At 44.8% G+C, this 22,684-nt stretch overlaps 2 protein-coding genes across 2 annotated transcripts in view; one reads left to right on the forward strand and one right to left on the reverse strand.

Moving 5' to 3' along the window:
• The window catches only part of ATP5PB (ATP synthase peripheral stalk-membrane subunit b), a 130,142-nt gene that overhangs the window by 93,249 nt on the left and 14,209 nt on the right, over positions 1–22,684 (reverse strand).
• LOC137544500 (uncharacterized) lies at positions 2,349–22,354 on the forward strand. Its single transcript, XM_068265583.1, has 2 exons — positions 2,349–2,553; positions 19,736–22,354. Exon 2 carries the CDS (start codon positions 20,434–20,436, stop codon positions 21,550–21,552), a length of 1,119 nt encoding a protein of 372 aa, XP_068121684.1. The 5' UTR covers positions 2,349–2,553; positions 19,736–20,433; the 3' UTR covers positions 21,553–22,354.

Genomic DNA, 22,684 nt, shown 5'->3' on the forward strand with positions numbered 1-22,684 from the left:
GGTAATGACAGCTTTTCATGCGGAAAGAGCCTTTATGAATGAAGATCTTGCTAGGTGTTCGGTAAAGTCGCCTGTTTTCACCATTTCCGCATGCGGAAATGCTTTATGAATGATAGCCCATGTGTGGAGAAAGAGGCACAGCACACAATCATCAAAACCTCATCCCAACTGTGACGAATGGTGTGGACTAGAAGCCTGCAGCGGGTCGGGCAGTGTTGCCAACCTTTCACGTTATTTTTTACTGACAAATACCTAAAATTAACTGACAAAAGATTTTTTTCATGGACAAAAATCGCCTTAAAAATGGCCATGGTCATGCAACAGAATGTGGGCATGGTCGTGGGGTGGGGCCAAATATACATGATTTTAGTATTGCTGTAAAAGGTCTGCCAGGGAAGTTTGAGCTCTGCCATAGTGTTTCCCCCCCTTCCCCCAAAATACATGTAAAGTGGGCGTGGCAAGTAAATGCACGTAATAACACAGCTTTTCACCAGAAAATGCACATAATGGCAAACAGCCAGTGTCCTCAGTATATGCAGGCAGGGGTATAGGTGCCCAGTATATGCAGGCAGGGGTATAGGTGCCCAGTATATGTAGGCAGGGGTATATGTGCCCAGTATATGTAGGTAGGGGGTATACAGGGAGTGCAGAATTATTAGGCAAGTTGTATTTTTGAGGGATAATTTTATTATTGAACAACCATGTTCTCAAACCCAAAACTCATTAATATCAAAGCTGAATATTTTTTGAAAGTAGTTTTTAGTTTGTTTTTAGTTTTAGCTATTTTAGGGGGATATCTGTGTGTGCAGGTGACTATTACTGTGCATAATTATTAGGCAACTTAACAGAAAACTAATACAGTGATGTGAAAAACTATTTGCCCCCTTCCTGAGGTCTCCTTCAGGATTTTTTGGTGGACAGTAGAATTCATGGTTCCATCTATCACAGCAAGCCTTCCAGGTCCTGAAGCAGCAAAACAACCCCAGACCATCACACTACCAACACCATATTTTACTGTTGGTATGATGTTCTTTTGCTGAAATGCTATGTTACTTCTACGCCAGATGTAACAGGACACGCACCTTCCAAAAAGTTCAACTTTTGTCTCGTCGGTTCACAAGGTATTTTCCCAAAAGTCTTGGCAATCATTGAGATGTTTTTTAGCAAAATTGAGACGAGCCTTAATGTTTTTGCTTAAAAGTGGTTTGCACCTTGGATGCCGTTTTTGCCCAGTCTCTTTCTTATGGTGGAGTCGTGAACACTGACCTTAAAGAGAATCTGTATTGTTAAAAATCGCACAAAAGTAAACATACCAGTGCGTTAGGGGACATCTATTACCCTCTGTCACAATTTCGCCGCTCCTCGCCGCATTAAAAGTGGTTAAAAACAGTTTTAAAAAGTTTGTTTATAAACAAACAAAATGGCCACCAAAACAGGAAGTAGGTTGATGTACAGTATGTCCACACATAGAAAATACATTCATACACAAGCAGGCTGTATACATCCTTCCTTTTGTATCTCAAGAGATCATTATACACAGGCAGTGTGCATAGAGGGGCCAGGAAGGGGGAGTTCATAGCAGAACCACAACACTGAAGAACTTGGCAGCCTTCCAGACACAGGCTGACAAGTCTGACAAGAGAGAGATAAGTTGATTTATTACAGAGATGGTGATAGTAGAACAAGCTGCAGTAAGCCAGAACACATTAGAATAGCTTTTGGAACTTGTAGGATGATAAAAAACAGGATGTAATTTTTGTTACGGAGTCTCTTTAAAGAGTAACTGTTAGGCGTGAATTTAAAAAATAGTTTTCTATATCCCTCTTTAATCAAGCCTAAAAACATGCTAAAAAGGCACTGGCACATTAAAAAAGCATTCACATTTTTACATTAATATGATTTACAAAATATTGCCTCCCAGCTCCTAATTCGTACGAAGAGCCGCAGCAGTGAATGCTGGGCGGCTTTTTGTTTTCCTCTTCTCCTCCCTGTGCCTCCCCTTCATTTCATATTCCTCCCCTTTATGTAGTGGTGCAGCCTGATTGGCTGCTCTCTCTGCCCCTCACGTTTTCCCCAGCCACGCCTCTGCACCACTCTGATTGGCAATACAGAGATGTCACCGACATCATCTGTAGTTGCCGGAGGACTGAATACAAGACTGTTTGCGGCGGCTAATGCGGAACGTTAGTAGCGATCAGCTGATCAGAGCAGGCAGCAGCATAGAGGAACAAGTGCTGCACGGAGGTCTCATCACGCCGCTGGGGCAGACATACGACACGTCAGAAACCCCAGGGCTCAGGCAGAGATGGAGACAGACCTCTGTGCACAGCAGAACTCATCAGAAAGGCCACAGCAGCTTTGTGTATACACTCCCCCCTCCCTCCTTTGAGTCCCGATAGCAAAGCACGGGGGAGGGAGAGAGTGCTGAATCATCCGAAGTGCAGGTGGGGAGAAGCAGAAGCAGGACTCTGTAAAGAATAGAGATCAGGAAGCTGAAGGATCGGGTGCCTGGCTTAGAATAACTTCTGCTGCAGACAGTGACTTCAAGCCTGTGTGAGTACCTGGTCCTGACCTCCCACCCAGGCAGCAGCATTAGATGATGACCTCTTTGTTCCCTCCACCTACCATAGAGGCACTACAGCTCCCAGCTTGCCCACCTATACAGAGGCACAACAGTTCCCAGAATGCCCACCTATATAGAGGCTGCCCCCTCCATAGAGGCACTACAGCTCCTAGCATGCCCACGTCTATAGAAGGCAGTACAGCTCCCAGCATGCCCACCTCTGTAGAGGCACTATAGCTCCCAGCATGCCCACCTCTGTAGAGGCACTACAGCTCCTAGCATGCCCCCCTTCCCTCTGTGTATAGTTGTCCATGACGCCTTTGCAGAGTATTCGCAGAGGAGTGCCCTCATCTGTCTCTCTGACACACTCTTCTGGGTGCCTCCGTCTTCATCCACACAGACACCTTATCTCCATGACCCAGTGGCACACGAGTAATGTACATGCCGCCAGGTCATGGAGATGAGGCATCCACAAGGATGATGCATACAGACTGAAGGAGGAGCATGCCGTTTGGACAGGTGAGTGCGTCTTGCTCCAAATACTCTGCAGGGGCACCGCGGACCGCAATACACATTGGGGGGATGGGGTCGGCAGCCAGCTCTTGGGCCCTGGGGACACCCCAATACTATATGGAGGGGAATGCTGGGAGCTGTGGTGCATTTATGGAGAGGTGGAGCATGCTGGGAACTGTAGTGCTTCTATGGAGGGGCAAACTGGAAGCTGTGGCGCTTCTATAGGTGAGGGGTGCACATGTTTGGGGCTGTTTGCCCATACGGAAACGGGCCCTGGCTAGCCCTTCAATTGTTACCATCCCCTACCCTGGCTGATTATTTACCCTGAACATCCCCTCAGTTCTGACCGCCCTTCTCTATCTTCTCTATCCTTTCTTACCTCACCCCAGCCTGCCTCTCCTCCCCTCTCCATAGGACAGTACATGCAGCCTCCTGCCTCTCCATAGCACAGTACATGCAGCCTCCTGCCTCTCCATAGCACAGTACATGCAGCCCCCTGCCTCTCCATAGCACAGTACATGCAGCCCCCTGCCTCTCCATAGCACAGTACATGCAGCCCCCTGCCTCTCCATAGCACAGTACATGCAGCCCCCTGCCTCTCCATAGCACAGTACATGCAGCCCCCTGCCTCTCCATAGCACAGTACATGCAGCCCCCTGCCTCTCCATAGCACAGTACATGCAGCCCCCCTGCCTCTCCTCTACATAGGACAGTACATGCAGCCTCCTGCCTCTCCTCCCCTCTCCATAGGACAGTACATGCAGCCTCCTGCCTCTCCTCCCCTCTCCATAGGACAGTACATGCAGCCTCCTGCCTCTCCTCCCCTCTCCATAGGACAGTACATGCAGCCTCCTGCCTCTCCTCCCCTCTCCATAGGACAGTACATGCAGCCTCCTGCCTCTCCTCCCCTCTCCATAGGACAGTACATGCAGCCTCCTGCCTCTCCTCTCCATAGGACAGTACATGCAGCCCCCTGCCTCTCCTCTCCATAGGACAGTACATGCAGCCCCCTGCCTCCCCTCTCCTCTCCATAGGACAGTACATGCAGCCTGCTTACTACAAGAAGATTTATGCGTGCTCAACACCAAGCTTAACCCTTACAAGTCTGGCTGTGCAAATCTGGCTAAATTGGCTTGTCATGAGGCATTGCTCATGCAAAAATGCATTTGCTTTCGCATGCCAAACTTTGCAGGGTCAAAAACTAATATCGCAAAGCGGTTGCCCTGCGGGAATTAGTTCATGCTACATAGCACTATCCAGGAGCGCCACGGGGAGGCTTCCCAATGCCCCCATACAGCCGGGGGCAATGGGAAGCCTCCTCGTGGCGCCCCTGGATAGTGCTATGTAGCATGAACTAATTCCCGCAGGGCAATTGTTTTGCGGTTTTTGGTTTTTGACCCTGCATATTTAGGCATGCGAAAGCAAATGCATATTTACATGAGCAATGTCTCGTGATTAGCCAATAGGCCAAATTTGCAAAGCCAGATTTGTCAGGTTCACTTGGTTGATGAACACATTTTCTCTCTGTTGTAATTAGCAGTACATGCAGCCTCCTGCCTCTCCATAGGACAGTACATGCAGCCTCCTGCCTCTCCTTCCCTCTCCATAGGACAGTACATGCTGCCTCCTGCCTCTCCTCCCCTTTGCATAGGACAGTACATGCAGCCCCCTGCCTCCCCTCTCCTCTCCATAGGACAGTACATGTAGCCTCCTGCCTCTCCTCCCCTCTCCATAGGACAGTACATGCTGCCTCCTGCCTCTCCTCTGCATAGGACAGTACATGCAGCCCCCTGCCTCCCCTCTCCTTAGGACAGTACATGCAGCCCCCTGCCTCCCCTCTCCTCTCCATAGGACAGTACATACAGCCTCCTGCCTATCCTTCCCTCTCCATAGGACAGTACATGCAGCCACTTGCCTTTCCATAGGACAGTACATGCAGCCTCCTGCCTCTCCTTCCCTCTCCATAGGACAGTACATGCAGCCACTTGCCTCTCCATAGGACAGTACATGCAGCCTCCTGCCTCTCCATAGGACAGTAACTGTTCAGATTGAATATGTTGGTAACAATCAATCTGGCTGATAAATCTGCCTAATAATTGTATGGCGTGTAGAATTGTATGGTTTGTAGCTAGCATTTAAATGCATGGTCATGAAAAGCGGCTCTCTGCTTGAGGCAAGCGCAATTGTAGTGTTCGATATAGGAGCTATTTTACACAGGTACACCCATGACAAACTGCAACAATATAAGTGTGCTGAGGAGCTTTGACATGACACATTGTTTGGTCTGTCTATCATTAGCCAGTAACTGCTCATGCTGTCACACACCTCTAAAGATGATTCAGTGTGTATGAAAAGTAATGTGTTATCAAGTGCAGTCTTTAGGCTATGTCACTGCTGCACAAACCTACATGCAGAATCACTTGCCATCTTTTTGACATCCTGTCCTCAAACATAAACAATCTCTGCAGAGTCGCACAATGATGATGTATGAGAAGCCATAGCTTGGTGGGAGTGTCTGAGGGCTGGGAAAAGGGAGTGCTAATGCATACTAAATCAAAAGGAAGAGGGCAAACAGTAAGGGAGGATATGACATCACGATTGGCTTCACACACAGTCTTCCTAAAATGGAAACTCAGGAATAGAAATCTCTTTATGAGATAGATATATATATATATAGATAGATAGATAGATAGATAGATAGATAGATAGATAGATATAGATATAGAGAGATAGAGAGAGAGATAGAGATAGAGATAGAGAGAGAGAGAGAGAGAGAGAGAGAGAGAGAGAGAGAGAGAGAGAGAGAGAGAGAGAGAGAGAGAGAGAGAGAGAGAGAGAGAGAGAGAGATAGATAGAGAGAGAGATAGAGAGAGATAGAGAGAGAGATAGAGATAGAGAGATAGAGATAGAGAGATAGAGAGAGATAGGTAAACCGACTCAAAATGACATCCCTTATCAGTAGCTGGAACATCCAAGGGCTGAACGCCTCAGCTTTTGGATCCAAAACAAATGATCCAGACTTTAAAAAGAGACTTGAAAACATTGATATCGAAATCCTCCTGGAGACATGGACCCGGGCAGAGGATGAATCTTTCGTACCCATGGGGTACCGGGAATTCTCCATATCTGCCCAGAAAAACAGGAACATTAAACAGGGCCGCCGTTCAGGAGGCATACTAATCTGGTATAAGGAGGAGCTCACAGAGCACATCAAAGCAATCAAACGAGGAGACAGACACATCTGGATCAAAATAAACAGCTCCATCCTCACCTCTCAGTCTGACATGTACCTGTGTGCAGCATACATCCCCCCAACAGAGTCCCCTTACTACAAACCTGACATCTATGAGGTCCTACAAAGAGAAGTCAGCCACTTCCAGTCTCAGGGCAGAGTGCTCATCTATGGAGAACTCAACGCTAGAACAGGCACAGAGAAGGACTATCTGACCTCTGAGGGAAACACATACATACTTGGAGGAGAGAGCTACTACCAGGAACCAATGCAGACAGCAAGAAACAGCTATGCCAAGACAGTAAACAAAAGTGGGAAAGCCCTGTTGAACCTGTGCCGGAGCCTCGGCCTATACATAATGAATGGGCGAACCAGGGGTGACTCTCTTGGGAGATTTACTATGAACTCACATGTAGGCAGCAGTGTGGTAGATTATGCTGTCACAGACCCAGACCCCATAAACATCAATGCCCTCATAGTCACCCCTGAAACACACCTGTCAGACCACAACCAAATCCTGCTGTACCTGAAATCCACCGATAAAACCAACCACACAGCAACCTCACCAGAACGGTCTCTACAAGCTGCCACCATCCTTCAAATGGGCCAAAGAGTCTGCCATCAAATTCACCAACATGACCAACACTGCCAAAATCCAAGAACTGCTGACAAACTTTCATACCAACCTATATGAACCAAACAAACAAGGTGTCAACCATGCAGTGAAGGACATCAGCAACATCTTATTTAACATGGCAGTACTCGCCGGCCTCAAGCAGACCAACTTTAAGAGATCCACAAATAAACAGTCCCAAAAATGGTTTGACAGTGAGTGCAAGGCTCTACGTAATTCTCTAAGGGCAGCCTCTAACCAAAAGCACAGAGACCCCAACAACCAGGACCTAAGGGAAGCCCATGACCACCTACAGAGACAATACAAAGACACCCTCAGGCGGAAAAAACAGAGCCACATCTCCCACAAACTCCAACAGCTGGAGGACTCCCTCCAAGACAACTCATTCTGGGAGACCTGGAACCACATTGGGACAAAGCCCAAGAAAAGCCCTCTACACATCCAAAATGGCCACATCTGGCTCCACTACTTCAGGGACCTCTACAAAGACATCCCAGAAAATGCCCAAACCCCGGAACAGAAACAAATAGCCGCAAAGCTGAAGGACATGGAGGAGACAATCAAGGACTTTCAAAACCCCCTGGATACACCAATCACGATGGAGGAAATAAGAGAAAGAACAAAGCTGATAAAATGTAAGAAGGCTAGCGGTACCGATGGCATTCTGCCAGAGATGATCAAATACAGCCCCCCGGACATACATGAGGCACTCGCAAGACTTTTAAACCTTATCCTGAGTGCGGGCTCCTTTCCTCAGGCCTGGAGTGAAGGCCTCATAACACCCATCTACAAGAATGGGGACAGATACGATCCAGCAAACTACAGAGGAATCTGTGTCAGCAGTACACTGGGGAAACTGTTTAACAGCATCATCAATAAAAGGATCCTCTCCTTCCTCACACAGCAGGACGTACTCAGCAAAAGCCAAGCTGGGTTCATGCCAAACCACCGCACAACCGACCACATCTACACACTGCACAGCCTTATCAAGACCCATGTCCACAGCTCACGCGGCAAAATACACGCTTGCTTTGTGGATTTTAAGAAGGCGTTTGACTCGGTGTGGCACTCAGGCCTTTTCCTAAAACTCCTAGAGAGCGGAATAGGAGGTAGAATCTATGATGTCATCAAGAGTTCATATACTGGGAACCAATGCAGTGTGAAAGTGGACGGGAAGAGAAGCGCGTTCTTCAAGCAGGGTCGAGGAGTCAGGCAGGGCTGCAGTTTGAGCCCAACGCTCTTTAACATATTTATTAACCAACTGGCTGTAGCCCTGGAATCCTCCCCAGCACCAGGCCTCCTCTTGCATGACCACGAGGTGAAGTTCCTGCTGTATGCAGATGATCTCCTGCTGCTCTCCCCAACAGAAAGGGGCCTACAGGACAGCCTGGCAGTACTGTAGAGTTTCTGCACCACATGGGCACTGCCCATCAACCCAAAGAAGACAAAAGTGATGGTGTTCCAGAGAAAAAAAATCTAAAAATGCCCACCTCCTCATTTATATTAAATGGCTGCCCACTGGAGACCACAAACAGTTACACCTACCTGGGGCTGGAAATTAACCAAACTGGGAGCTTTAAACCAGCAGTAGAGGCCCTGAAGGAAAAAGCCTGCAGAACGTTTTATGCCATCAGAAGGCAACTTTACCACCTAAAACCACCGGTGAGAGTCTGGGTAAAGATATTCAACAGCATCATCACCCCAATCCTGCTCTATAGCAGTGAGGTATGGGGCCCGGTCACCTACCCTGACCAATCAAAATGGGACTCCAGCCCAACAGAAATCTTCCATCTAGAGTTCTGCAAGTATCTTCTCCAAGTCCATCGCAGCACTTCGAACTCAGCTTGCCGGGCAGAGCTAGGCAGATTCCCACTATGGCTGACTATCCAGCAGAGGGCGCTCTCATATTGGGCGCATATACAGAGCAGCAACCCCAGCACTTACCACCATAAAGCCTCACTGAGCCAGGGTGGGGAGGCCAAACCACGCTCTCTGAAACAAAACGTCAAGAGCCAGCCCAGCCAAGACCACCAACACAGGCTGACAAAAGCCCAAATAAAACAGACTATAGAAAGCTGCAAGGAACGATACATAGAGGAATGGAGATGTGACATAAAGAATTCCAAGAAACTCGCTGTCTATCAATCACTACAGAGGGAGTACACAATGGCCCCATATCTGGAGAGGCTACACCACCACAAAGATAGACAGGCCTTGAGCCTGTACCGTCTGAGCGCCCACAACCTGGAGATAGAGACAGGACGACACAGACAGACATGGAAGCCCCGGGAGGAGAGACTGTGCAGGCAATGTGACCAGGGGGTCCTGGAGGATGAGGCCCACTTCCTACTACACTGCAGCAAATATACACCGTTGAGGACCGCCCATTTCCAAAGACTCTCCGCCCACATTGCAGATTTCACCTCCACAGATGAGGAGAGGAAACTATATCATACTGGGGGAAGAGGAAGAAACTGTGCAAATAGCTGCCCGATATGTCACGGCCTGCCACCGAGAGGAACATGATAACACATGGACTGTATAACCCCATACTCCCCTCCCCTATGGACTGTATGCCTATACCCCCCTCCCCTATGGACTATATACCCCATCCCCCCCATACCATCCCGTACATCCTCCTATGGACTGTATACCCATGTCCTTCCCTTATTCCCACAATCCCTCCCCCCCCCACGTTAATGTTCTATTTTGCTTTGGCAATGCTAAATGTATTTGGTCCTGCCAATAAAGCTTATTTGGATTTAGAGAGAGAGAGAGAGAGAGAGAGAGAGAGAGAGAGAGAGACAGAGAGAGAGAGAGAGAGAGAGAGAGAGAGAGAGAGAGAGAGAGAGAGATAGATAGATAGATATAGAGATAGATATATAGAGATATAGATATATAGAGATATATATATATCTAGCTGCAAAGCAAAACATGGACAGTACAATCCATATGTTATGTAAGTACAGCAAGTATTTTTCTACTTATACATGTGGTTTTTTTTCCGGAGACACTATGCCTAACAGCTCCTCTTTAAAGAGAACCCAAGGTGGGATTTAATTATGTTAGTGGGGCACAGAGGCTGGTTGTGCACACTAACACCAGCCTCCGTTGCCTCATGGTGTGCCTCCAGGACCCCCCTGCGCGTTGCTATACCCACCGCAGTGCTAGCGACACACAGCACTGTCTACCAAAAAATCCTGAAGGAGACCTTTCTTTGCAAGGAATCAGAGGAGGAACCGCACACCACTGTGGAGGGGCTGGACCTGAGTAACAGTCAATGATAAATCCAGAAGGTCTGCACACTCATATGTAGACCAAGTCTGCTGTTTTATTCAAAAAACGTGACACAATTCCATTCGATTACCAACGATTCGTTTCGGGGCCCCGAGGGGTCCCCTCTGTCAAGGTAAACACACAGAATGGTAACACGTGTAACTGACAAAACATTCTGATATACAGTGGAGGAAATAATTATTTGACCCCCTCACTGATTTTGTAAGTTTGTCCAATGACAAAGAAATGAAAAGTCTCAGAACAGTATCATTTCAATGGTAGGTTTATTTTAACAGTGACAGATAGCACATCAAAAGGAAAATCGAAAAAATAACCATAAATAAAAGATAGCAACTGATTTGCATTTCATTGAGTGAAATAAGTTTTTGAACTCCTACCAATCATTAAGAGTTCTGGCTACCACAGAGTGGTTAGACACTTCTACTCAATTAGTCACCCTCATTAAGGACACCTGTCTTAACTAGTCACCTGTATAAAAGACACCTGTCTACAGAATCAATCAATCAAGCAGACTCCAAACTCTCCAACATGGGAAAGACCAAAGAGCTGTCCAAGGATGTCAGAGACAAAATTGTAGACCTGCACAAGGCTGGAATGGGCTACAAAACCATTAGCAAGAAGCTGGGAGAGAAGGTGACAACTGTTGGTGCGATTGTTCGAAAATGGAAGGAGCACAAAATGACCATCAATCGACCTCGCTTTGGGGCTCCACGCAAGATCTCACCTCGTGGGGTGTCAATGGTTCTGAGAAAGGTGAAAAAGCATCCTAGAACTACACGGGAGGAGTTAGTGAATGACCTCAAATTAGCAGGGACCACAGTCACCAAGAAAACCATTGGAAACACATAACACCGCAATGGATTAAAATCCTGCAGGGCTCTTAAGGTCCCCCTGCTCAAGAAGGCACATGCGCAGGCCCGTCTGAAGTTTGCCAATGAACACCTGAATGATTCTGTGAGTGACTGGAAGAAGGTGCTGTGGTCTGATGAGACCAAAATAGAGCTCTTTGGCATTAACTCAACTCGCTGTGTTTGGAGGAAGAAAAATGCTGCCTATGACCCCCAAAACACCGTCCCCACCGTCAAGCATGGGGGTGGAAACATTTTGCTTTGGGGGTGTTTTTCTGCTAAGGGCACAGGACAACTTAATCGCATTAACGGGAAAATGGACGGAGCCATGTATCGTGAAATCCTGAACGACAACCTCCTTCCCTCTGCCAGGAAACTGAAAATGGGTCGTGGATGGGTGTTCCAGCACGACAATGACCCAAAACATACAGCAAAGGCAACAAAGGAGTGGCTCAAGAAGAAGCACATTAAGGTCATGGAGTGGCCTAGTCAGTCTCCGGACCTTAATCCAATAGAAAACCTATGGAGGGAGCTCAAGCTCAGAGTTGCACAGAGACAGCCTCGAAACCTTAGGGATTTAGAGATGATCTGCAAAGAGGAGTGGACCAACATTCCTCCTAAAATGTGTGTAAACTTGGTCATCAATTACAAGAAACGTTTGACCTCTGTGCTTGCAAACAAGGGTTTTTCCACTAAGTATTAAGTCTTTTATTGTTAGAGGGTTCAAAAACTTATTTCACTTAATGAAATGCAAATCATTTGCTATCTTTTATTTAAGGTTATTTTTTCGATTTTCCTTTTGATGTGCTATCTGCCACTGTTAAAATAAACCTACCATTGAAATGATACTGTTCTGAGACTTTTCATTTTTGTCACTGGACAAACTTACAAAATCAGTGAGGGGTCAAATAATTATTTCCTCCACTGTATATAGGCAGTAATGGTGTCAATGACCCCCACCCCTCACATTCAAAATTGCCGCCCAGTCATTACATTTGCATATGATGTCAAACATTAGCATAATTGGTCACTTGCATGGATAAACAAATCAATATACACAATTGGTCATTTGCAAGGATTACCAAACACACTGTTGTACAACACTACTGCTTAAGTGGTCATACTCCCTTGTGTCATACCTGACACGTTAGCTGAGCCATGCTCCGCAGTTCAGCTGGGGACCCTCAATGACCCAGGATGCGACCATACGGGCGGAAACCCCGCCTCAATTTTGCCTGTGCACCGAGTCTGTGTGACATCGTGCGTCACATCGTGCGCCCTGTGGAGTGCCCACTCTCGTTGACACCATTGCTGCCTATATATCAGAATGTTTTGTCAGTTACACGTGTTACCATTCTGTGTGTTTACCTTGACAAAGGGGACCCCTCGGGGCCCCGAAACGAATCGTTGGTTATGGAATGGAATTGTGGCACGGTTTTTGAATAAAACAGCAGACTTGGTCTACATATATGAGTGTGCGGGGACCTTCTGGATTTATCTTTTTCTTTGCAAGGACACTCAAAAGCCTGCCATCCATGGATTCTGTCAGTGTTTTGATCTGTTCACCATCAACATTGCGTGCAGCAGCAACCACAGCCTCCCAGACACTGTTCAGAGAGGTGTACTTTTTTCCCTCCTTGTAAATCTCACATTTTATGATGGACCACAGGTTCTCAATGGGGTTCAGATCAGGTGAACAAGGAGGCCATGTCATTAGTTTTTCTTCTTTTATACCCTTTCTTGCCAGCCACGCTGTGGAGTACTTGGACGCGTGTGATGGAGCATTGTCCTGCATAAAAATCATGTTTTTCTTGAAGGATGCAGACTTCTTCTTGTACCACTGCTTGAAGAAGGTGTCTTCCAGAAACTGGCAGTAGGACTGGGAGTTGAGCTTGACTCCATCCTCAACCTGAAAAGGCCCCACAAGCTCATCTTTGATGATACCAGCCCAAACCAGTACTCCACCTCCACCTTGCTGGCATCTGAGTCGGACTGTAGCTCTCTGCCCTTTACCAATCCAGCCACGGGCCCATCAAGACTCACTCATTTGATCAGTCCATAAAACCTTAGAAAAATCAGTCTTGAGATATTTCTTGGCCCAGTCTCGACGTTTCAGCTTGTGTGTCTTGTTCAGTGGTGGTCGTCTTTCAGCCTTTCTTACCTTGGCCATGTCTCTGAGTATTGCACACCTTGTGCTTTTGGGCACTCCAGTGATGTTGCAGCTCTGAAATATGGCCAAACTGGTGGCAAGTGGCATCTTGGCAGCTGCACGCTTGACTTTTCTCAGTTCATGGGCAGTTATTTTGCGCCTTGCTTTTTCCACACGCTTCTTGCGACCCTGTTGACTATTTTGAATGAAACGCTTGATTGTGCACAGAGACTTGGCTATCTGAGCTTGTTCCAGACAACGCTCTGCAGATGAATGGATTTACACTCTACAGATCTGACCGGGACCCACTTATTTCTGGCAAAACCAAAGGTGGAGGACTCTGTTTCTATATTAATGACAGGTGGTGCACGGATGTTACAGTTATTAAGAGGACATGCTTGGCTGGGCTGGAAACTCTCTTCATAAACTGCAGACCCTACTACTCACCCTGTGAGTTTTCTTCATTTATTTTGGTTGCTGTGTACATCCATCCAAGATCTCGCAGATCAAATCACCGAGGTGGAAAGGGAGTACCCAGATTCCTTTTTTATCATACTAGGGGATTTCAACAGTGCTAATCTTTCCAAAGAACTCCCCAAATACAGGCAACACGTCACAAGCGCAACTAGAGAAGGTAAGACACTTGATCACTGTTACACTACGACTAAGGATTCGTATCACTCTGTCAGCAGGGCAGCTTTGGGGAACTCTGATCATGCCATTATACAGCTTATCCCAACATACACCCAAAGACTAAAAACTGCCAAACCTGTAGTGACCACAGTTAAGAAATGGACGAGTGAAGCTGTAGAAAAACTACAGAGCTGCTTTGATTTAACAAACTGGTATATATTTAAAGAATCCACCAGTGACCTAAATGAATACACTGACGCTGTGACATCATATATTACCTTTTGTGAAGAGTCCTGCATCCCCACAAAAAAGTGCACCAGGTACAATAACGATAAACCTTGGTTTACATCACATCTTAGGAAGCTGCGCCTCGATAAAGAAAGGGCATATCGCACAGGCGATAAAGTCCTCTACAAAGATGCGAAATACGAACTGCAGAGAGCCATTACTGACGCAAAAAAGGATTATTCTAAAAAAACTTGAGAAGCAATGTTCAAACGCCGACTCATTCACAATATGGAAATCTCTGCATGAAATTACCAGCTACAGGAAGAAATCTCCGCCCTCACTACACAATCTGCAGCTTGCAAATGAACTGAATACATTTTATTGCAGGTTTGACACTAGCAACAAAAGCCAAACACACCAAGTCAATTCGCATAATTTCCATCTCTGCAGCAGGCAAACTAAACACTCTTCCTGCCAGCCAACGTCTCCACCCCCTGCGGTGCCTCAGCAACTACACAACACAGGAGGCCAGACACAATCTATTGACCTGTTCCCAGATGCGCATTCTCTAACAATATGCCAATCAGATGTAAGCAGACTCTTCAAAAGACAAAACACTAGGAAAGCAATGGGGCCAGACTATCTCTGCGAAATGCCTGAAACTCTGTGCCGATCAATTAGCTCCTGTATTCACAGACATATTCAAAGCATCTCTCGAACTCTCAATTGTTCCGGCCTGTTTTAAAAGCTCAACTATTGTACCAATCCCAAAAAAATTCCAAACCTACATGTTTAAATGATTACAGGCCTGTTACCCTGACATCATTGGTCATGAAAGCAGTCGAAAAACTGTTAATGGCTTATCTGAAATCTATCACAGATCCCCTGCTGGACTCTCTGCAATTTGCCTACAGGCCTAACAGATCAGCAGATGATGCCGTGAACATGTGTATGCATTATGTACTACAGCATCTAGACACCCTGTGATACGTAAGTGACATGCCTGTCTTTATGTATGGATCCTTTAATGTATGGATTACTGTTCACGTATATATGTTAAATGTGTTCTCTGTCCAGTACTGGATGAGTTAATTTGGTTTAACACAGCAACTGGAGACGTTGCTGTATTTTGTCTGTCCTTGTGCAGAGTAAGGACAATGAATTGCTGTGCAATAAGTTACATTTCTTACATTTGCTCACATTCTTTGTCCACAAAGCAACATCAAAAAAGCAACATGTTCTTCTTGCCCTTGGGTAGAAGAAAAACATGTTTTGTTCACGCGCTTGATTGGCAACATGTGGTCTTTCTGCGCCTGCGCGCAGTGAGAGCATGTTCTGATCACGCGCTAAAATAGCAACATATGGTCTTTCTGCGCTTGCGCAGAATAAGATCATGTTGGGATCACGCGCTGAGGCAGCATCAGCAGCATGTGTTCTTTCTGCGCTTGCGTGGAATAGAAACATGTTCTGATTAGCTGCTTATGCGCTTGCGCGGTTATGACGATTCTGTCCGTTAAAGGCAGGGGGAAGACACTTTGACTTCGGGATCTTTCCAGATGATCAGCAGACGTGCTGTTCGTGTATGTTCCAGTTGTTTCCCCTTCGAGGTCGCTGAGGTCCCCGGATTCTCCCTGGGTGATGTCTACAACAGCTTGGTAACGTGTTGATGCATACCTTTAATTACTCAAACTAACTATGATTCTGCAGGCTTAGATAATATTGTAACAGGATTGTAGGACTAAATAAACTATTTCTTTGAGTTTTATATACATGTTTTGCAGCAATTTTGTTTATTCCCATCTTTGAATGGTGAGCGAAGTTTAAAAACCCTATTTGCTTAGGCAAAACATTAATTGGCGTAGTCGGCAGGATCCTTCCTTTTGATTTGTTGAATTATATGCTCAGATTTTGTTGATATTTTGCCCAGTGGCTCCCCTGTGCACCAGGAGTCGTGCAAAGTTTTGTAAATTGAGGGTTCAAATCGATATATCTCATTAAAGGAAAGGGATATTGAGATTTTGCAAACAGTTTCAATATCTACTCAAACAGAGGTAGCATTTAAGCTACTTGGCATTTTGCCAAAAGTTTCAAAGTGAGGTAACTTTTAAACCGAATATCAGGGTGTACTTGGACTTGGGGTGTAGTCATACTTTGATGAGGGCCACCTCTGGTCCAAATCCCGCTCACTTGGCAGAAAGCAAAAAAATTCAACATGTTTAAAAGGATGGATAAAACGAAAAAATGAAAGTGTAGTGGAGATTCCCGGCTGGTCCGGACTTCCCTACAGCATTCTAGTTCAAGAATTAGTGAATTGTGTGCCTGCAGAGTCATGGGAGAGTAAGTTGGGAGATGTTAAACCTCTAGATGTAGTGCATACTCTAAAGGGTGTGTGTCCCTGTTAAGTCAGGTGATGCAACTGTCTTAGGGCAGAGCCCCTTAATGTTGTTAATGTACTTAAGTGGGTCCCCGTTAAAGCGAGTGATGTTGTCGCTCTCGGGCGACGTAGTGGGATGTTGCTGACAACTTACAGAAAGGTTTGATAAAGATTGTGTGAGTTAAAAGAATCAAAAATCCTCAATGTTGTTAATTTACTTGAGGGTATAAGCTTAAAGGACTTCCGAGGCCAAAATACGGCCCCAAAATGTAAAAAAAGTTATCTACCTGTATGACTTTCTAAGGCACGGAGGACACCGTCCGCGCCCTCCGTGCCGTTCCGCCGGGTCCCCGCCTCTCAATACGACCCCGAATGGCTCCCGACCCCACGGCCAGGGTCGGGCTCTGCTGCCTGTATAAAGATGGCCGCCGACCCTGGCCGCGGCTGCGCACTCCGCATGGCCGCTACTGCGGCTGCGCAGCACTAGGGCCAACCCCCCGATCCACGCAACAGGCTGTTTCCTGTAGCGTGGATCGGGGGGTTGGCCCTAGTGCTGCGCAGCCGCAGTAGCGGCCATGCGGAGTGCGCAGCCGCGGCCAGGGTCGGCGGCCATCTTTATACAGGCAGCAGAGCCCGACCCTGGCCGTGGGGTCGGGAGCCATTCGGGGTCGTATTGAGAGGCGGGGACCCGGCGGAACGGCACGGAGGGCGCGGACGGCGTCCTCCGTGCCTTAGAAAGTCATACAGGTAGATAACTTTTTTTACATTTGGGGGCCGGATTTTGGCCTCGGAAGTCCTTTAAAGTGTACAAATATATTGTCCAAGCAGGAGTTATTAGAAATCCTGACAAATAGGATTCATATGTCTGGGATTCCAATGCTGCAAATGATCCCCGGGATCATTTGTCCTGCGGATCTCATTTTTTCAATCCTAAATTAGACTCTAATTGAAATAATGAGAATAATGAAGATCATTGGGGTTATCAAAATTGAAGAAACAAAAATTTTAAATGTACAATTTTTAAGAAATGTGCTGGAGGAAGTAGTTGGGAAAGATACTCCTATGATCACATATTTTGGATTGTTATCAGTGGAGCAGGGAGCTTCTGTAAATAAAAAGAAGTCAAACTCGGCCACTGATCATTGCACAGAAATAGGACAGTGTGCATTTAACTGGGTTGAATATAAGTATATCAGGTTTCATAAAGTAATTGTTTTTGGTTTTTTTTTTTGAAGATTTTTAGCACAAATGTGTTTTGTTGGATTTGAAAAGAATAGGAATAGCTGGGAGCTTTCTTCAGGTTGTTACTGCTGTTTTGTCCCTTTTAAGGAAAATCCCATACTCTTGATGATCAGGAAAAAACAGTGATGGGAAATAAGGGATAGAGAGTAACCTGACAGTGAATCTCAGATTTTCCTAATAAGTTTTTAATACAGTCTGTGTCTTTGTTGCATAGATATGGAAGTATATTCTCCACAGAAACTTGGAGTGCTGTGTTTAAACTTGTAAAGCAAATTCCTAAAAGTGACAGTACACCACTGCACTGGCAGAGTTTAAATGGTAATATAATCTGGACAAGACAGGTGGGTTAACTTTTGTTGTTTTTAGTGAATGCTTTATATGGTGTATCTGCTATAGGGAGTTTTGAATATTTGTGTATTCATATTTCTGGTTTTGAAAGCATAGAGGAATGTTTGAAGGAAAAAAAACATTTGTGCACGAGTGTTGAGAGCTCCTAAGGAATGTGTGCGAGCTGGTGAGAGTATTTGAGATGCAGCTCTCCCCAGTAGGGGGTGCTTGGCACACATTTTAATAGGGGTACATACTGTAATAATGTTAAAAACTTTGACCTTTAACTCTTACTTCCTAGGATATACATGTTCTTTGATAAAATATAGTAGGAAAAGAGATGAGAGATTGTACCGCAACTGGCTTGTGTGTGACGGTGTGTGTGTCTTGTTTGCTGCAGCACTGTGTGTGTACCGTCCATTTAAGTTTGTTACTGAAGTCAGTGTTGAAATAAAGTTATGAAAATAATTTTATTTCGGCTGTGTAGTGAATGTCTCGTCTATATCAAATGGGCTTGGAAATGTATCAGACTAACATTGATTTATCGATCGATCAATTGATTAAGCAAGTATGGAAAGTTCTGCAGTACATATATTTTAAAGGCCAGGGGGTGAAGAGAATGTGATATCTACCTAAGTTATGGTGCGGATGCTGAGCTAGTGAAATAGAATGATGATTGGGCAATAATAGACCAGCAAAGATAATTGGCAAAAAATACAGCTGATTATTTTGGGTTTTGCTAGAATTTCAAAACCCCTGCAAATATTCACATTTTGCTTACAGGGTTAAATGCGATTATTCTGCTGATGTCAGGGTGATATCTGTGCCAGCAACTTTTCCCCTGGTTCCCTTGTCTTTTAGCTATAATTGTGCAGGAGTGAAATTGTTTACCTGTTAAGCTAAAGGGTTGTGAATGTTGTACTGACTAGCTGAACGACAAAAGTGTCAGAATGTGTTGATGAAGTGTGAATTGAGTTGTTTCAAATGAACTGTGTGAAGTCTGGTTTGATTCTTTACGGATATAGAGAGAGTGTATTATTTGTTCAAGAATACCTCTGTTAAAGATGCTAGAATTTATGCATATTCTGGTTTAGAATGATAAAATAATGCAAACAAACTGTGAATATAACAGATTTTGTTTATACCAGGTCCTTCTAATAAACCTAGGGGAGGCGCTGTGTATACACAGGCCAAAGAGTCATATAGCCCAGGTTCTCCTGAGGGCCCTTTTACACTTAATGCGTTAGAATGCATTAGTACGCATACATTTTTAGTTTTGTTTTTTGTTCCCAATGGCAGTTTACTGCAAAAAAGGCTTCAATTTTTTTTTTTCCTCCAGTGTGTGAAAGAAGCCATAGGGGAACATGGACACTGGATTGTACATCAGTTGTTATTTCGGTTACAGCTGACAGCAGATGATTAAGTGTAACGGGACCCTAATTCCTTTATTTTTAGAGAGGGAAGCCTTTTAGTAAGGGGACGGGTGGTATAAATTTTAGTTCCACTAATGTGGTAAATGTTAGAGACAAAATTTGGGTTTAAGGACCAACTGGTCCTCCAGACAAAGCTGAGGTAGTTGCTAAAAGGGAAGAACAAAACTTTATTGATGATTTAGTTTGGAACAGAGCAGTGGGAGCATGTCCCGCAAGAAAAATATTACTTTCAAGAATGATTTATACTTGTTTGTATTTATAGATCATTTTCGTGCATGTTATATGCTGGGACTCCTTGGTATCGTGTTGTTGATCGCTTCAGGGGTTGGAGCCTGGACTCCGGGCACTAAGCTAGTGCCTATAGATTCAACTGCTTCCCAATGGATGATAAACAGCACAAAGTCCAGTCCAATCAGCAGTGCCGAGCTGGAGGCTGATATACAGTTGCTAATTTAACGCTTCCTGGAACCGTGTGGCAGGTGCCTAGTCCTGCTAAAAGACCACATTACCCATGTCCACTACAATTGGGTGATAAGAAGATAGAGGATGTAGGAACATTCTTTGCACTGCATCGAGATGAGGGGTATCTTAATATCTACCTGTGTCACTAGCTGACACCTCAGCTTGAGTGGGGTTAAACATGTGTAAGAATGCTACTGATATTTTTAAAATCTCCATTCCACTACAAGGATTGCAATGGTTATTCGTGAACATTAATGTCTAAATTGATCCAGGACAGTTCAACATGCTCAAAAGACTGTTCTGCATACACAGATAATTTTTCCTCCTTCAAAGACTTGTCCAAAGGGCCGTATCAAAAGAGCTTGGTATGATACCTTGCTTGGTGGTTATGGCTCTCTTACTGGAAATTTAAATGGCTTTGATATAGAGACTCTTGCTAATAGATTGCATAATGCAGGAAGTAAAATAAATGATGCTTTGACTTTACAGGCCAAATGGATGCCAACCATATACTATCCTGCTATGATTAGTGCTGGTGTTGATACAATGATTGCTGATATAACTGGTTCGTCTGTATATTTTACTAATCAGTTTGATACTAACATGACAATGTTTGTTGATTGGACTGTCTGTACATTGCAAACCATTTATCAGATTCAACAGAAAACCTCTATACAATTAGCATTAATGACTGGTAATGAACAAGTATGGAGGTCAGTTTTTAATTCTTCAGTTCCCCAAGATTGGTGGATACATTTGGAATCTGAGAAAATGATATGCAATGATACAGTCTGCACGGGTATTATTATGATGTATAATGTCACCAACATGTCTGTCATGTGTAAATTTGTGGTCATGCCTTTGATTATGGGTGCTCCTGGTTTTCAGCATTTCTGGCAACCAGAGTTCCATGGTTCACATGTTGATGAGCGTAATCAAACACATGACCTTTCATATTGTGATAGTACCCTAGAAGGTACTATTTGTAAATTGCAGTCGGCAGTTTATGAACCTTGTCTTTTGCAGAATACTATTAATGTCTGCAAATGGACTGTCCTTCCATTAAATTATGAAATGATGGTGGAGATTGCTCCACAACAGATATGTTTGGTGACAAATGTTTCAGTAATACCCCATATGGTCACTCCTTTTTCAGGATGTTTGTCTAATGTTTCTAGCATTACTTGGCATAATGAAACTTTTTTTATTGCGGGGGATAGGGAAACCTCAGTGGCTAAATGTTGGTCCCCAATTATGCCTGATATGCCTAATTGGGATTTTAACTTGACGCGGTTACATAAATTAATGAATGCTTCTGAAGACGTTCAGAAACATATTGTTTTATTAAATAAAACTCTTGCACAGCATATTCTGTCTACCACTATTGTTGCTGATAAAATTGTGAAAGTTGGCTCTTCTATTGCAGATGCCACATCACATCATTGGTGGGATATTTTTATGGGATATTCTTCTAATGCTACTTCTGTGTTGAACTTTCTTATCCATCCAGTGCTAGCCTTATGTATTGTGATGTTCCTCATTGCATTGTGGAACTGTTATGTGGCTTATCGGCTTTGCCGTCGGTCTAAGGTTAGGTTTGCAACATATGGTTCATGAACATTAATCAAGGGCCGAATGTGATACGTTAGTGACATGCCTGTCTTTATGTATGGATCCTTTAATGTATGGATTACTGTTCACGTATATATGTTAAATGTGTTCTCTGTCCAGTACTGGATGAGTTAATTTGGTTTAACACAGCAACTGGAGACGTTGCTGTATTTTGTCTGTCCTTGTGCAGAGTAAGGACAATGAATTGCTGTGCAATAAGTTACATTACTTACATTTGCTCACATTCTTTGTCCACAAAGCAACATCAAAAAAGCAACATGTTCTTCTTGCCCTTGGGTAGAAGAAAAATGTTTTGTTCACGCGCTTGATTGGCAACATGTGGTCTTTCTGCGCCTGCGCGCAGTGAGAACATGTTCTGATCACGCGCTAAAATAGCAACATATGGTCTTTCTGTGCTTGCGCAGAATAAGATCATGTTGGGATCACGCGCTGAGGCAGCATCAGCAGCATGTGTTCTTTCTGCGCTTGCGTGGAATAGAAACATGTTCTGATTAGCTGCTTATGCGCTTGCGCGGTTATGACGATTCTGTCCGTTAAAGGCAGGGGGAAGACACTTTGACTTCGGGATCTTTCCAGATGATCAGCAGACGTGATGTTCGTGTATGTTCCAGTTGTTTCCCCTTCGAGGTCGCTGAGGTCCCCCGATTCTCCCTGGGTGATGTCTACAACAGCTTGGTAACGTGTTGATGCATACTTCTAATTACTCAAACTAACTATGATTCTGCAAGCTTAGATAATATTGTAACAGGATTGTAGGACTAAATAAACTATTTCTTTGAGTTGTAAATACATGTTTTGCAGCAATTTTGTTTATTCCCATCTTTGAATGGTGAGCGAAGTTAGAGGGTTTAAAAACCCTATTTGCTTAGGCAAAACACACCCCAGGAACCTACACAAGGATTTTATTTATAGATTACAGCTCTGCATTTAATACCATAATGCCATCTCTGCTACACAGCAAGCTCTCCCAGCTACACATACCTGAATCCATCTGCAAATTGATAACCGATTTCCTAACCGATAGGAGACAGCGTGTTAGACTTGGTAAACACACATCAAGCTCTCTGACCGTCAGTACTGGTGCACCCCAGGGCTGTGTGCTTTCCCCACTGCTCTA

The sequence above is a fragment of the Hyperolius riggenbachi genome, chromosome 2 (assembly GCF_040937935.1).
Source record: "Hyperolius riggenbachi isolate aHypRig1 chromosome 2, aHypRig1.pri, whole genome shotgun sequence".
NCBI classification, from domain to species: domain Eukaryota; kingdom Metazoa; phylum Chordata; class Amphibia; order Anura; family Hyperoliidae; genus Hyperolius; species Hyperolius riggenbachi.

Coding starts and splice junctions, on each gene's coding strand:
- LOC137544500 (XM_068265583.1), top strand. CDS start 20,434: ATGCCAACCATATACTATCCTGCTATGATTAGTGCTGGTGTTGATACA.